General features: G+C 36.5%; 1 protein-coding gene across 1 annotated transcript in view; it reads right to left on the bottom strand.

The window, feature by feature from the left end:
- Positions 1 to 17,435, bottom strand: part of ELMO3 (engulfment and cell motility 3) — a 1,057,243-nt gene that overhangs the window by 400,028 nt on the left and 639,780 nt on the right. Inside the window, exon 12 of the mRNA XM_044081425.1 lies at positions 5,923 to 6,054. Within this exon, the coding sequence (XP_043937360.1) occupies positions 5,923 to 6,054 (132 nt within the window). The remainder of the gene's footprint in view (positions 1 to 5,922; positions 6,055 to 17,435) is intronic.

Genomic DNA, 17,435 nt, shown 5'->3' with positions numbered 1-17,435 from the left:
CTAGCTATGATATTTATTTATTTATTTCATTTGTTTGCAGAGATTGTCCGACTGGGCCATGCAAGTCCTCTTTTTAGCAGAGGCCCACAGAAAAAGCTACATAAACATAAAACATTATTAGTACATCACAGCTGAGCTAGTATAACAAACAGGCAAAAGGTGTGCCAGGTAAAATAATTCATAGTTACATATAGACATATGCACAAAAAAACAGATCTTACATAATAAACATCTTACAATGAGTTAAATTACTATAACACAAATCAGTCAGTAAATATCAAAAGCAGTTTAATATTTGAGGATCCCAAAGTAGCAGCAATGACATAGGTTCCAAAGTTGATCATTAAGAAGGTAGATGGGGTTGAGACATTTGTGGCGGTAGAGAACTTGTAAGTCAGATTAAGAGGGTAAAATGTAATTAGAACAGATTAGTTATAAGTGGTGGTAAGGAGAAAAGAATAAGTAAGTAGAAAGTGTAGATACAATAGTAGTTAGCCAGCTAAATTAAACAAAAAGCCTTTAGGAGATTAACACGGAGGTTTTTCTTAAAGATAAGCTTATTGTCTATTTCCCTAAGTGGGTTGGGCATGGATATTCCATATCTCGGAGATATAATTAGAGTAGAGAGAATCCCTCAATGAGTTCTGGGATTTGAATTGTTGTGCCAGGAATTTATTGTTAGAATGAAGAAGTGTTGGGGTTATACCACTGCAAGATGGTATTCTGGGAAGGGCACTCATCTGAGTGGTGAAGTAAGGAATGAACATTTTGCAGCTTAAAGAATTTAAAATAGTTTGGCAATTTCACCCAGTTTATTTTTGAGTGTGAGACAGTGATGGGATCTGTTAAGTATTAATTGTAAGGTGGGTATTATCTATCGACTGTTCTAATGCTAAACCACAGTGAATGGAAATGTAGCAGTGTAAAGCTTTTTATGTATAAGTTGAATATCAGGGGCCCAAGAATGGACCCTTGAGGGACACCTATACATACTGGGTGGAAGGAGGAACATGTCTTTTGCCACCTTACTGCTTGGGTGTGATAACTTTGGTAGCCCTTGAACCATGACAATGTTATATGAGAGAAGTTAAGTTCTGCTCGGGTTTGAATCATTTTTGAGTGTGGAATAGTAACAAATTCCTTGGAAAGATCCAAACAATGTCTGAGATCGGATTGTCAGCATTACCATCTTGATTGACACTGTATGGAAATGACAGCAAAGCAGCAGTAGTGTTATGGTGGGGGAGGGTGGAACCATGTTGAGTATGTGAGATATTATTGCTGAGTAGATAGTGGAGGATTTGAATGTGCACAAAATGCTCCAGGATTTTTGAGACAGAGGGAAGTATAGCTATGGGTCAGTAGTTACCTTGGTCAGTAGAGTTTCCTCCCTTATGTGAAGGTACAATGTATGATAATTTTTATATATTATGAACATATGCCCCAAAAAAGGATCTATATATGAGGACAGATACTGAAAACATTAAGACCTTGGTTGCTACTTTGATTTACTTTGATGGTAGGTTATCTTCCGCTAGAGTAGTTGACTTAAATTCATGGAGGTGTTTTTGATGGATGGAATATGGATTGTTTTTAGTGTAAAGGTGTTTGAGATGGATTTTCAGGTTTATCACAGCGTGGTTGAGAACTTGTGGCTCTACCTAGTGTGGTTGCTATGTTAATGAAATGCGAGTTAAATTAGTTTGCCATAGTGCTACCACTATCCTTTATCATAGGACTAGGTTGGGGTATTCTGCCAGGGTGAAGGAGGTTGTTGATGGTGAACCAGAAGGTTTTTGGATTACTCTGGAAAGTGTTACAAATGTTTGAACAGTAATTCTGTTTGTCTTTTTTACAAGGGCTTTTACTTGCTTTCATACAGAGCTGTAGGCCTGAGAATGTGGAAGAGCTTTGTTATTTTGCCAGATGTTCCAGGCTTTGTCCATAAATCTCACAACTTGTTTAGTGATGTGAGTTAGCCAAGGTGCACATTTTGATTTTATGCATGGTTTCCTGAGTGCTGCATGTTCATTTAGTAAGTTTAAGAAGACCTGATTAAAGCTGGTAGTAGCTACATCTAAGGGTAGTTGTTTTAAACAGTGCCAGTTAAACTGATGAAGGGCATTTGAAAAAGAGCATTGTATTTAATAAGGTTTCTAACAAGCTCATAGTGATGAGAATTTTTTAGTCTGTTATACTTTCTAATGATAAGGATGGGGTAGTGATTACTTACAGAATCATGCAGAGCGCCATCTTGGGTGACTTCAGCGGAGGTAGTAACAAGTGTCCAGTCTAAGACTGTTGAGTTGTTGGCATTGCAATGCCTGGTTGAACTAATGAGTTGAAAGAAATTATAAAGTTTGGGGGAATAGTTGTTAAAAGTGTCCAGTGCAGCCCATTTTATATTAACATCACCAGCTAAGAGAGTTTCTAGTTTAATGTTTTGATAACCAGGATAGTATGTCTTCATGTGTAGTGTGATTATTGTTTGTGAGGATATATAAAGCTATGATACCAATGGCTTTGTTTGGGTTTAGTTGAAGTTGGGTGATTAGTATTTCTGCATTGTTAAATTTAGGGATATTATTTAGGTAGAGGTGAAACTGGAGATTGCACAAACAATCCCTTCTGCTTTCTTGATCTAGTCTAAACATGCTATAACCAGAACACAGGACTTCTTCATTGTAAATTGTGTTAGTGTATTATGTGAGGCTGGAATAAAAGAGTAAAGTAAACTCAGGCTGTTTGAGCATTTTTGGATATATTCTGTTTTTAGTGGTATATACTTTAGTTTTAAGAAGTGGCTAGGTTGAGTATGAAAGAGTTCATGAGTGATACTCTCATGATCTGTGGGGAGGATGTGTGAAGGGGGATGTTGCCAGGTTGGTGTGAAGGAAGATAAAGGTGGGTTGAGTGATAAATTGGGAAGTGAGAAAGTCACACTAAGAGTGATGAGAGTAGGAACATTAGAAGCATAGTTGTGTGGGAGAGTGCATAAGTCACAGTAGCATTGCTATGGTTGGGTAAGAGGGGAACTGGCCTGGGCATAAAGTGCTGGTTGCATGATCAGTTGATCTTGATCTCTCTTTAATGCAATTCTGGCTTTTAAAGAACAACAGTGCATTTTCAGTCAAACCGGAGGACTGTAGCACTTTGTGTGGTCCAAACTGTAGCAGGCAGTTTGCTAATTTTTTTTTAACTAAAACCTGAGCACTTCAGCACTCCATACAGGTAGAGTATAAACTGTAGCAACTGTTTGCTGCAGTTTAAAATAATACTTTTTTAATAAAATAAGTTGAAAGAGGGTTGGAGGTAGGGAATAGAATCGGCAACTGAATGTCTGGGGCAGGGGTTGTGTGTGCCATGTGTCTGACCACCTGGGTGGTGTGCCAGTAGAAGGAATGTCTACATTTTGTTTTTCACTTTACTGGAAATGCTGCAGGGATGTGTAGATCTAACTGTAATAAGCTGATTATTGTAAGTGGCTTATTACAGTGAAGTGAAAGTGCTTTTTTGCTCTTCACTTGAACAGCTGAGGGGGTGGGGGGTGCTGGTTCATAGTACTGCCCTATGGCACTGGTTGAACCAGCTATGCTTCTGGCATAGGTGGAAAGCATTATGTAATTGCTAGACATACACCATGGTGATGTAGATATGGTTATTTAAAGAAATATATCCTTATAAATACAGTAGGAAAGCTGAGATGACTAGTAATGTGAGAAGGGGGGGGGGGGTAGAAATAAGTTGTACAATGAGTTTGATTGTACAGTGTCATAGTGGGAGAAGACAAGAGTTTGTACAACTTATAAGTTAGCTACAGTGTAGTTTCCTATGGTAAAAAAAGGTAAGATTGTTGTGATTGGTTCCGAAGCATGGAAAGTACTTTGTGATTGGATAGTGATAAACTGGGAAAATAATTAATGCAGAGTAACGTGGGATAGGACTGCGGGTATGAAAATAGAACAGAACAAACCAAGCATAAAGAAGCAGGGCTACGTGGACAGTCACCTCCTGGATGGTAAGTGTCCAGAAAACATCTGTGTAATTTGCAGTAAAACAACTGATCAGTTTAAGCTAATTATGGGAGAAACATTCATGTAGAGCCAAATCAAGAAAGCTAAATATGGTGTATGAGTTGTGGAGAGCATAGCCTGAGAATGTCTGCTTCTCAGGGAGTGGAACCTTGATTTATTTAACAAGACTAATGAAGTGGTAATTAGTTCAAATGTGGTACCACAAGGAATCTATCCTGAGGTGATAAAATTCTTAACATGTACGAATACTTCGCTAGAATTGCCAGTAGTCAGATGACATAATAATCAGGATACCCACACACAGAGGGAGAGCTTTCATTTCTTTGAAACCATGTCTCTCTAACTACACATATATGAATGTGTTCAAGTTGCAGAAGAACCTCAAGTTTGTTAAGAATTCTGGCACTGAGGAGAAACACATTAATGTGTTCCAAATTATAATTTGCTAGGTTGGACTGTCCAACAAATGGACTCTGCCTAAAAACAACACTATGGGGGGAAGAAAGGCATTAGCTAAAAAAATTAAAGCATTGGTAAGAGAGGTGTAGATCATCCCTAGCAAAGCAAAAATGCTCGTCTTCCCTCTCATCACAAGCTGACATACACTGGACCCCCCCCCCCTAGAATGACACCAACTACAGAGTCCAACATTAGGTTAACTGCAGGTTTGTGCTTTATTTGCCTGGGTGCACCAGTGAAGACTTAAAAAATAAAAGGTCGTGGGCATTCAGAAGCCATGTAGCTAAAACACTGGTATATTTTTAAGGGGCCACTTACATATATCTCAATGGCCTGTGCTACAAAAGTGAAGGCTCTAACTTGGCTGAGTCTTTTTTTGTAATCCTTAAACACAAATAAATTACTATACTTTGAAGAAATGCCTTGACAGTACATCTGCACAGACTGCATTATTCATAACAGTACCAGAGTTTTGTATTTAAAGATTACTTTGCGTTGCAATCTCACATTATTACAGATGAACAAGTGTGGTTATACTGTGCTATGGCTTGGGTTCTGTAAGCCTGTATCAAAGCAGGAGCGTTTGTACTCCTTGGATAAATGTTTTAATAGCTTCTTGTACAATTTTCTGAATGGAACAATGAATTCTGATGTTAAATTATTGGACAGGTATTTCTCAGCAGACTCCTTGCATAAGGCACATTGGATAAATGCTATCTAAATAATCAAGTCTTATCTCAGATTTCACCACTTTCTATACACTAGTTTTAGAATCAGATCTGCTGACAAAACCATCAAAGCATGGTGTAAGGGATGCAATGAATATAATATACACAATATAAGCTACTATAAGAGTGTGACTCCTTTTAAAGTTTTTATTTAATTGTTTTTAATAACTATGTTGTTCCAATGAAACCTTTCATTTTCTTTTACAGAGAAAACCCCAGATTAAAAGTATATTACACAAAGTTATACAGTCTGTAAATGGGAACTGACAGGATTTAAAGTCAAATCTCCTGAACTGCAACCCAACACCTTATCTGGTATAGCAGAATATGAATTTAGAACCCCCTGCCAATATCTAGTTGGTAATCAGTTTCACCCCCCTCCAACATTCCTGTTGAATTTGACAAAATGTATTCCAATGGCATAAGTGGTGCTTGCTAACAAAGCTCATGATAGAAGACAACTTGTGGAGGTGCTAGAGTCAAAACGTGTCCTGTCTCGCCAGCCTAATGCAACACAAGTAAGTAATGTTATGGAAGTAGGTAATGATATGGGTCCTTCTAATAACCAAGGGGTAGTACAACAAAATTTAAAATTAACAAAGCTAAGATCAGTATAACATAGAAATGATGGACACAGAGGTGATTAAGAAAACAGTCAGGTATCTTAACAACATAAAAGAGTGGTACAAGCAGACACTTACAGTAAAGCCCAGCTTTTTAAACTCTTTGGCACAGAGGGACCTTCTACGGTCTGCATTCAAGGTGCCAGTAGTAGGGTCGGAGTCTGACTCAAAGGCACACTGCCGCAGCCCCTGTAATGATTCTCGCTGCTCCTGCAGAAAATAAAGAGCAACAAAAATAATGCACTTCCTTCAAACACACCTCAAGCTAAATGAAGCACTTTAATATATGCTGGTAGCATTGTTACAGAGACAAACAGACACACACACACACACACACACACACACACACACACACACACACACACACACACACACAAGCGCGTGCACACACACACACACACACACACACACACACACACACACACACATATATGCACACACACACACACACACACACACACACACACACACACACACACACACACACACACACACACACACACACACTCTCTCTCTCTTTCTATGAGGTGAGCAAAGCAAAACTGGAAAATACTGTAGTAATACCTCTCAAAATTCAAATTAACTTGCTATAAAACCAGCAGAAAAAAAAAAGTGTTACTTTCACTCATCAGTTTTCACTAAAGTACAGAAAATTCACAACATGAAAATAAAAATGGAAAGTTGCCTAAGTTAGTAATAACATATTCCACAACAGAATATCTAGTGTCATGCAAGCAGTTAACATGGAAGTGTTAGTTAAACTAACATGGAAGTATTAAACTACCAATTCAATTAATCATTTAGCCTGCTCGATTCTGCAAGGTGTATTATTACTGTCACACTTTGTGTCTGCACTCTTTTCCAAATCCAGCAATACTTGTCTAAAGCCATGACATGGTTAAAACAGAACCTGATCCATAACTAGTCCACTGTAATTGTTTTATAGTCTCTGGCATTTCCATGACACTACTTGATTAAAATGTATTTTATTAAACAAAATTACCACCGTAATATTATTTTTTTCTTTGAAAAAATAATCACACTAGTTATTACTTTACAGAAGTCTGCCAATTTAGATTTTGTAATGTAGAAAACACCAAACAAGGAAATGGACCCAAGGACAGGCGAATACTCCAGTGCTATAAAATATGTATCATTTACTTCAAGTACATAAACGCTTTCGCAGTTTGACTGCCTCTTCAGATGTGATTCAGTCAACAGACAGAAATCATTAAATACTCTGCCTTTACAGACTAATTGACCACATGACTTATTTAAAACCATTCGTAAACAGATACATACATAAATACACCACTACAACAAACTTATATACAACTGCAACAACCAGAATGTATATCAGAAATCAGAATGTACATCAGAAATAAATCACAGTGCTTATTCAAAAATATATAGATACATATGTAAAACACTCACATATCGAACAATTCAAACTAAAAATACATACAAAAAACTATACATAACTAATACTATTATAATATGTATATAGAACATTAATTTTACTACTTTTTTTTTTATATATGTAACTGGAACAACTTAATCATACTAAAATAGTTTATACTAACAACACAGTCATTCACTTGCATAAAGGTCTAGCTTTTTAATTTTGGTCTAATAGGAACCCCGTCATTTAGACCATGTCCATGGTCTCCCCTGAGCCTAATAATCCATTTCGCTTCCAATTGTTCTGTCAGATTTCTAATATTTCCCCCTCTAATGCTTTCAAATATGCTACCTATAGTCATAAACATAAAAATATGCGTATTATCCGTATCCTGAACATGCTTAGAAAGTGCACTGACTTTACTTTTTTTTACTAATCTGGCATTTATGTTCTTTTATTCTGTCCTTCAAAGCTCTGTCTGTCTTTCCTACATAAAATTTAAAACACACTGTACACTATGCTAAATAAACAATATAGACAGAATCACACATAGCATACTCATTAAATGTGTATGCTATACCTTGATCTGGGTGTAAACTTAGGGTAACATAGTCGCCTTTTCAAAGACTTCATGTTCTTAGAAATAAACCCTGGTTCAGAATCCAGTATTCCCTTAAGTTGTTCATCAGTCATTAAAATGTTCTAGTGCTTTTTGATAACATCCCTATATAGTTCCAGTGCTTTTTGATAACATCCCTTTATAGTCTGACATAATTCGAATAAAACATGGGAACACTGGCAAATTTAAAAGGCTTCCCTTCACTTACCTTATGCATCATGTTACTTCCAGGTTGTTGGCCAATTATGGCCATTCGATTAATTTATTTTCAATGTTGTCTGTGTTCACTAAATGTCCATTTTGCTGTTTCCAGTTCAACATTTAGCCGTTTGAGTTATTTTTATTTCAGTAGCCGAATATAGACCATCTCCCCTTACATCTCCAACTGAAAGTTTGTATTGGTTTCCTATGGAAGGCCCTAAAGTATCTTCATCTGGCAACTGATCATATATTTCCTGCTCCACTGGTTTTACCTTAATTTGAGGAGCCATTGCTTTATCATGCTGTGTTGTTTTCTGAGATTTTCTACGCTAAATCCTTCACTTCACAAGTAATCCATAACCTCAGTTTCTATTTCTTTAACTTCTCTATTACTAATCATCCTTTCTACTTTTCCTCTTTGTTTTCTTATTTTTTGTATTATAAAATTTTCCATGTCCAGATGCCTTTACCTATATTTCTCTTCAAATATCTTTGGTGCTGCTTTCTCCTTTGCATAAATATCGCACCATATAAAATCTCTTTGGGCCAGATTCAATAAAGCCTATACTAAGTGTACACGGTATGTATCCAATAAAATTATCATCACATTTTTTTGCTTTCTAGTCACTCAGAAAGATTACACTACGTGTACAAGTAGTATTCACTTTGTGGTAACCTTCATGAATCCCTGTCACTATTTAAAGCTATAAGAATATCAGTGGGAAAACTAAAATTAGGAAGAAGAAATTGTGTGTTACGTCTGTGTTGTCTGTCCACTCAGATCAGTGTACACTTAGTGTACACAGTGTAGGCTTTATTGAATTTGGTCCTTTACATTTGCCATGTCCATATTTCTTCTTTGGATGCCTCCTGATCTTCTTGTTTGGGAAGTCATTGTTCCATCATCCAATGATGTAACCTGTGTTACACTTTCTACACTAAATCATTCACTTCGCAAGTATTCCATAACTTCATTTTCTATTTTTTTAATTTCTATCTTACTACTCTTCTGTTCTGCATCCCCTCTTTGTGATCTTATTTTGTTATTGTGAAATTTTCCATATCTGGGTGCCTTTGCCTGTATTTCTCTTTGAATTTCTTCGGGGCTGCCTTTTTTGTGTTGATTAATTTAGTTTTATCCTTTGCATAAATATTGCACCATATCAAACCTCTCTTTCTTTCCCATTCCCATATTTATTTTTTATACCTTCCAAAAGTCTCTAGATTTTGTTCTTTATATTTTCTCACTTCCTCAGTTGCTTCTTTTTCCAAACAGACCATGGTTTCTTGGTCTATATAATGTTTCTCATAAATATTTTGTATTAATGAACACAAAATGTTATTTGAAACTTCTGACAGTTTTTCTTGTGGAAGTATTTTTCTTTCTTCTAATTTCTCGCTTAATCTTTTTGTATATCTTCTGTCTGGAAATTGTGGGCTTCTTGCATAATAGTAACAATGCATAATTTTTTTCTTACCCTCAATAGTCCACTCTATCATCTTTATGGCTCTTTTTTGTCCTATCAGTTTTTGTGTTTTTTGTGGACTGCTGCTTCCTTCTACAACAGGGGGATCATCCTCCCCCTGGTCCTGGCCTAGTGCCATTGGAGGAATGTTCCCATGTCCTGAGGATTCTCACCGTCATTTTTGCCAGTCCTGGCACCAGTGCTCCTACCAGGATTGGGCACCTTTTTACCCTGGATCTTCTCCATCAAGCTATCTTTTTTAAATTTTTTTAACCGACTTCTGTCCATTATACATGCTATACAAAACACAGTCTATATATCAGTGTTGTCTTGGTGAGATTTTGTAAAAAAAACAGGGTCCACCACCTGCAGGTACTCACTAAGACTTGAAGATGAATTCAGTTTCAACAATACTACTCTCTTTTCTGTGCTGATTTTATCATCTCTCCATTTGGACCCTTATCATCTCTCTATTTGGACCCTTATCATCTCTCCATTCGGACCCTTATCATATCTCTAGTCAGACCGGATTTTAATATTTTGTATGACTGTTGTTATTTTCCTTAAGGATCTACATCCAAAATCCCATTACTTCCTTATTTTTTTAATTAACCCCTGCTTCATCATCATCTCCCCTTTCCTCTTTGAATTGTAGAATTCTGCTAGTATTATGTACAAGAACCTTAACTGTGTAGCTCAAAAATATCTCCTCAAATCATGTAATCCTAAACCTCCTTGTTCTATTGGGAGGATCACCTTATCCCACTTGACTCTTCCCCTCTTCCCCTCCCAAACAAAATCTTTCAATTCTTTATTAATTACTGTCTGCAACTTCTTCTCTGATTGATAAAAATGTGCCAGACCTGTGTATAAAACTAAGAGGACTAAAAACATTTTACTGTTTGCATCTTGCTATCCTTATCCATAGGCAAGACATACCAGTTTCTCAGTTTTTGTTTTATCTTTTGTTTAGTGTCTTCCCACACATTCTTAGCTGCAAAAACGGAATCCCTTTTTAACCATACCCCTAAATACTTCATTTATTATGTCCCCATTAATATAGGTATTGCTGGATGAATTCATGTGTGGGCACATAGTTTATAGTTATAGCCTTTGGTTTTATCTTCAATAATTTTATTTTCTGAAAAAACATACAACTGTCACAGACTATCCCACCACACAAAAAAGTAATTTTCTGGTTCTATTAGGTACAAAATACTATTATCTGCAAATAAAGCCAACTTTTTTGAACACCATACGAATTATATCTTTGAATTTCTGAGACCCTTATTTTATTTCCCAGTGGTTCTAAATACAATACAAATAACAAAGGAGAAAGTGGACACCCCTGCCTGGTTCCTATGTTCAGATACAACTTATAAGAGAGAAACCCTCCCACTTTGATTTTTGTCTCCAGTCCCTCATATATATAGGTTATAGGTAGGTACTAGGCTATCGGCCATGGGGCCTATACAAGCCCAGCCAAAAAGGTACCCTGTCTTTTACCACCCAAGAAAATTATTTTCCTGTGCCACTGTCGAGCAGAGCCACAGAGGTGATCCCTGGGATGAATTTCATATTTCCCATCCAGTCATCAAGATTTTTCTTGAAGAGTGCTAATGAGGAGCTTTGTCTGATATAGATAGGTAGTTTATTCCAGAGTATGGGAAGTCTCTGGGACAGGAATTGATCCCTCTGGCATGTTCTGTTTATTGTGGTGACAAGGTTTAGGTCCCTAGAGCATGTAGCTCAGAGGGATTGGGATTTCTTTAAGTGGAGTATGTTCAACAGCTCTGGGATTGACATAGCTTTGTATGTTAGGCAGAGATCACCTCTGAGTAGGCAATATGCGATGGAGTAAAGCTGGAGTTTTTTGAGACAGTCTGCGTAGGGCATCTGTTTGAGGCCAGTAATCCTCTTTGTGAGGTATTTCTGCGGCCTTTCCAGTTGTTGTAGATGTCTTGTGAGGTACATACCAAAAGGGGCGTCATACTCTATAATGGGTCTAATGAGTGATGAGTAGAGGGGAACAATGACCTCTTTTTTTCTGGATGAGAAACTTTTTGTGATGAGGTGTGCCATGTAGAAGGATTTCCTGACTACTGTGGTGATGTGATTATCAAAGGAGAGACTACTGCCCACCTGTGTCCCAAGGTCTCTTATCACACTTTCGGTGTTAAGTATACTATCACCTATGTTGTAGTTCATGGGTACAGAGTTTTTACCAAAGGGGATGACAATGTACTTTTTAGCATTGAGCTTGAGGCCACGGCTTTGACACCAGGCATCTGTCTCAGTGAGGCCCTTTTGTAGGATGTCCACATCGTTAGGAGTTTCGATTATGGCTCCTAGTTTGCAGTCATCTGAAAACTTCGTTAGCCAAAGACCTTCTGTGTTAGCCTGTACTTCAGAAGTAGACACCAAACAGGAGAGGACCCAGGACTGAACCCTGTGGTACTCCACTTGTCACTGGTCTGAAGTCAGATTTGGAGTCTGTTACTTTCACAGTGTGGGTTCTGTCAGTGAACTTCTAATTAACCTTATTATTGCATCAGGAAATGCAGATCCTTCCATTGCCCTACTCATACAATCCCAGCTGACTCTGTTTAATGCTTTTGTACATCAAGACCCACCAATAACAGTGGTATTTTCTTACATTCTGGTTCCCTCTGAATCATTATTGTTTTGTCAATGTTGTGAAATGTTTTCTTTCACTGTATGGTAAATGTTTAAAATCTTGTACATTGTGAGTGAATCCCACTAAGCAAATAGGGCCACCCATGAAAGTGCAATATCTCTGTTCGAGCCAGCAAGGTGCAACTTGTTAAGAAAATGGAGATTTCAAACCCCAGACACATATGTTGTTGTGTCTTTCGGCTTTTCCCGGTTAGGGGTCGCCACAGTGGAACTCCGGTCCGCTAATGATTGGCAGTAGATTTTTACCTGCCGAGTTGCCAGCCCTGACGCACAACCTTCAACGAAGGTACGCCCATTCATGCATGTCTCCACACAGAAGATGCTCTAGCTGAGAATCGAACAGGACAACATCTTACTGTGAGGCGATAACGCTACCGCAGCACCACCCCAGACACATATACACCAGTGAAATAACCTTCTGTAGAAAATACGCTTGGAACACACAGTAAACAAAAGGCAAGAGGGACTTAATTCACAAAGCTGGCTGTATACATACCATATATCCATATGCATTATTCATGAACACCTTTTCTAGTTTTATAACTTTGCATAATAGAATAACTGATCTGCATTCAGTTTCTGAAGAAAAACTATGAGTGTGCTGTGTAAACCATTCCCTTACAGTTAATCCACATGTAGGGCTAAGAAATTCAAGCAGGGGAATTAGTCTTGTATTTATTCATGCACTTTTCCCTATTTTTGCAGACAAAACAATTATATTTAAATAGGTTAAATGAAAATGCATGGGATAAATGCATACTGTAGAGATTACAGCTTATAATATAGTGTGCATACAACTACCCTGAATAAAGGCATATCAAGCCACATTTCCTTCCCTCCCAGTTCCACTCAAAATTTTGGATCTCTTTAACTGCAAAACATGAAGCAAAATGTTGTTCTGTGTCTCTATGCCACTTTTGTGATGCTCTCAACGCTATAATTATGAAAAGTAAACATTCTTAGCTAGGGTTCACTGTTTCTAGCTAATGTTCACAATAGCCTCAGTTGTCAAGAACTGGCCCATCTCTAGCACTACTGAGTTTATACACTTCCAAGTTTACATACACCCCTCACCATGACATCATAGCATCAAAAAACAGCTATCACTGGCACAACATTCCACAATTTCCCACAGCCAGTGACCCCCCTGAATATTTAATGAGCACATGCACAAATCATGTATGTTATACATACATGCTTCATGTGCAGGAATTTGCTCTCTGCACCTTGATATACAAATTCTGGGTAGCAACAAACTAAGGATAAGTACATGAGGATAAAATCCCACAGTCTTCAGTAGGTAATAATTTTTTTTTAAACTGAAAACAAATTTCGAATTAAAAAAAAAAAATATATATATATATATATATATATATATCAAAAATGTATAGTTATATGTTCCTTTCAAGTGGTCTCACACTGCAAAGAAGTTTGAAAATGCAGTCATTACATTTTGCTGGTCTTTGTATGGGCATGATTGTGATGCAACTGGAAGTGGTAATTTTTCCCTTTCACAACGTAGTGCTGTCTTGGAGTTGGTATATATAAAATGCATGGGGTGTGGGGTTTGCAGGAGGCTTGCACCCCAGAAGAAAAAGTATAAGTGACTGGGGAGGGGGTTACTGTTGTTTGTTTGATATAGTGATTTTCAGTGTTTTTCCCCTGACTGTGCGTGGTCAAACTTTTTTTTGACAGTTCGACCACTTGAAATATACTAATATGTGTGTGTGTGTGTATATATATATATATATATATATATATATATATCTTATATATATACACACACACTCACTCACAAACACACATATACATACATAAATAAAAGCAGAAGAATAACAAGAAAATTACATACAATACAATATATAAATTCCAACTTGAAAAAATATTTTCCACAGAGATATAAAAAAACTATGGCAGGTAATGATTTAGCTTTTATAAAAGCCCTATTTATTACCGAAATAAACATCCAGTATGATAATAAGAACAAAACACAACTTCAAGATATTACAGCATACAACAACATTTCAAAGCAATATCATAAAACAGTCCGTTAAAGAGTCACATATTTTGTTTATTGTAATAAACATTTGTCTCATATAAGGATATGAAAAATATTTTCCCAGCATTCTATATGCTTGGGATTATCACTTTAAGAAAAAAAACTTACACGATTTTACAAACTTGCATGCCATACTTTGAAAACCCTCCCAATATAACATTTTTTAAATCTAGTCAGTTCGTAGGAATATATAATTGTGTTAAGTATAAAGTTATAAATATTTGGGTCTTTGATGTATCTATACCTTTTGGAGGGACATTTAAAATGGCAACCTACAAATTAATCTCAACACATATATCTAAGGTTTTAATTTTTTTGTTGTAATGTCTTCCGTAACAGGCTTACATATCTATGCAATTCCAAAAATGTGTAAAATGTCCTTATTATCCATGTTACAAGCCATAAAATTAGCAGGGAGACTAGGGAAAAAAGATTTCTTAGTAGGGGTCATGTATGCATTTTGAATTATCATAAATTGCACATAAACTGACTTTTTAAAAGATATATGTTTATAGCTTAACTGCAAAATTTGTTAAGGTAATCCTAAATTTCTTCTGTGCTAAATGCCTTATACTGGCGTCCACTGCACTGGAGGACCTGTCAGCCATGCTTACTCAATAATGGGCTGCAAGAGACATTCAGATGGCGAAACACTGAGCAGCAGGTTGATTAGAGCTCTCTTGGTGTGAAAAATGAAAGTCATATAATAAAGCGGCTAAAAATTAGCAATATGGGTAAAATTCAGTTATTGGTTAGTCACTACACTGTCTGGATGTTAGTAGGGAATATTATTTACAGATGGGGGCCTGAACTACATTTGCAATAGTGAGGATGTCATGGGGACATGGAAGGGGAAAATATAACAAAAGAGACTAGATTTATGAAAAAATATGTACGAATATTTGGAATGGAAGATGTGAATTCCATAGCAAGAACTCAGACAGAAATTACATATTAATTTCCAAGGTACAATAATTGGGCTACACTGGCTAGCAATTACACTTCCCAGGAGCATGAGTATTTAAATGAAAGCTGTGAAACACGTCCAATAACTATTTACAAATATTCATCAATAAAGACTAAGACAAAGATGCAGGGTAATGAAGTTAAAATCAGACACTGCCACTTTTGTACTTATCTGTTAAAACAAAATGAATTTAAGGAATAGGCGACAGAAATAACTTGAGAATTATTAAGGAAGCTAGACATTTATTTTAAAAGGATAGCTAGGGAGTGGGACAAAATACAAATGTAGTTTAAAAATATGTTACAAATAAGACAGAGGGAGATATGGGGAAGAAGTAACAGGAAATATTCAGACGGGTTGACAAAAGTAAAAGTACTGCAACTGAAGGGAAATCTCAGAACAAGAAGAGGAGAAACTATTGAGTGCTAAAGGGAAAATAAGGAGGTATTTACATGTTATGCAAGTTTAGAAAGCTTGCTGATAAGCAAACATTTTTTGATAAAAGCTGCAGAGCTCAAAAACACTTGGCACAATGATGTAGGCAACAGAAAGCAGAAATAGTTGTTGCCAAACATAGACAGCCTATGCCAAGAAAAATAAGTAGAGATTTTATAGAAGTAATAGACATATTTCAGAAATACTATGAACATTTGTATAATGCAGAGGAATGGAGATACAAACAAAGGCACAGACAAAAATATTTTGGAAATATGTCAAGGTTAGAGAAAGATGAGACAAAAGAAGTAATAACTAAAATAGGAATGTATGAGATAAAAATGGTGATGTACAATCAATCAAAAAGGAAGTCTCCAGGAATGTATGCTATCCCTGTGGATGTTTGGAAGTTAGGAGAGAAGAAAGTGATAAAGATCTGGATGATTTTTGTTTAACAATATTTTAAAAGGAGGGATAGTACCATCATTTTAGAAGGAAGTTGTGGTAGCTGTGCTACTCAAACAGGTAAAGACCCTTTAGAGCAAGCTTCACATAGACCCATTTCAATTTTAAACCATGTTTATAAAGTATTTATGTCTGCACAAGCTATGAAATGACAAACGTGTTGCCAAAAGTGACAGATATTGATCAATGTGGCTTTGTGGAGGGCAAGCAAACATATGAGAATATTAATAGAACAATGATGACTGAGAGTGGAAGAAAATGCTGCTATTGTTGGTGGGTCTTGATGCAGAGAAAGCATTCAGCAGATTCAGATGGGATTTGACGAACAGGACAATGGTACCATTTGCATTCCCTGACAGAACACTAAGGTTACTAAGGTGGATAAACAAAGGGCAGGAAGTAAGAACTAAGGTAGGAGGATTCAACTCTAATAAGCTGTCTTTATCCCTTATTATTTATTTTATACTATGAAACATTGTCAAAGAAAATAAGGGATTCACAAATTCAAGAATACAACTGGTATGATATTCAAGACAATTTATTTTTATTTGCAGATGATATTTTTGCACTTGAAAAGGACATTTTGGTGTTGCTGAACATACTCAGGAAGTTTCAAGTTGTTTTGGGATGTAAAATAAATGAATATGTACCCACACATGAATTGGTTCAGCAATACGCGCATATATGAGGACATAATAAGATGAATTACTTAGGTATATGAATTAAAAAGGATTATGTTACTGATGCTAAGAATATGTGGGAAGATACAATACAAAAGATAATACAAAAACCATAGAAGCTTAAATCTCTTGATTATGGATATGGATAGTTAGATACAACTGATGAAATAGTTTTAGTCCCTTTTGTTGTACATATAAGTGAGGTGTATTTTTATCAAGCACAGGATAAGTTGTGGGTGATAATAAAGAGTTGATGAAATTTATCTGGGAGGGGAAGAGGGCAACGGTCAAGTGGGATAAGTTGATCCTTCCAATAGAAGAAGATAGTTTAAGATTACCTGATTTGAAGAGACACTTTAGAGCTATGCAGCTAAGGCTCATACACACATCTCAAGTATAAGGTCATAAATCAAGGTGGAAAGGAATGATGATGAAAAGTGGGGGGGGGGGTACAGAGAGAGTAAGATTTTTGGATGCAGACCCTTAAGGAGAATAACAACAGACATATAGAATGTTATATTCATAACATAGCATAAAGTATACTAAAAACTAAGCTAACATAGGAATGGGGAAAGGAGGTTTTGCCAATGGGGATGACTG

This window comes from Protopterus annectens, chromosome 8.part0, assembly GCF_019279795.1.
Source record: "Protopterus annectens isolate FY-2018-M chromosome 8.part0, PAN1.0, whole genome shotgun sequence".
NCBI classification, from domain to species: domain Eukaryota; kingdom Metazoa; phylum Chordata; order Ceratodontiformes; family Protopteridae; genus Protopterus; species Protopterus annectens.
The sequence above is the reverse complement of the archived record's forward strand: the minus strand, read 5'-3'. Positions and strand labels throughout refer to the sequence as shown.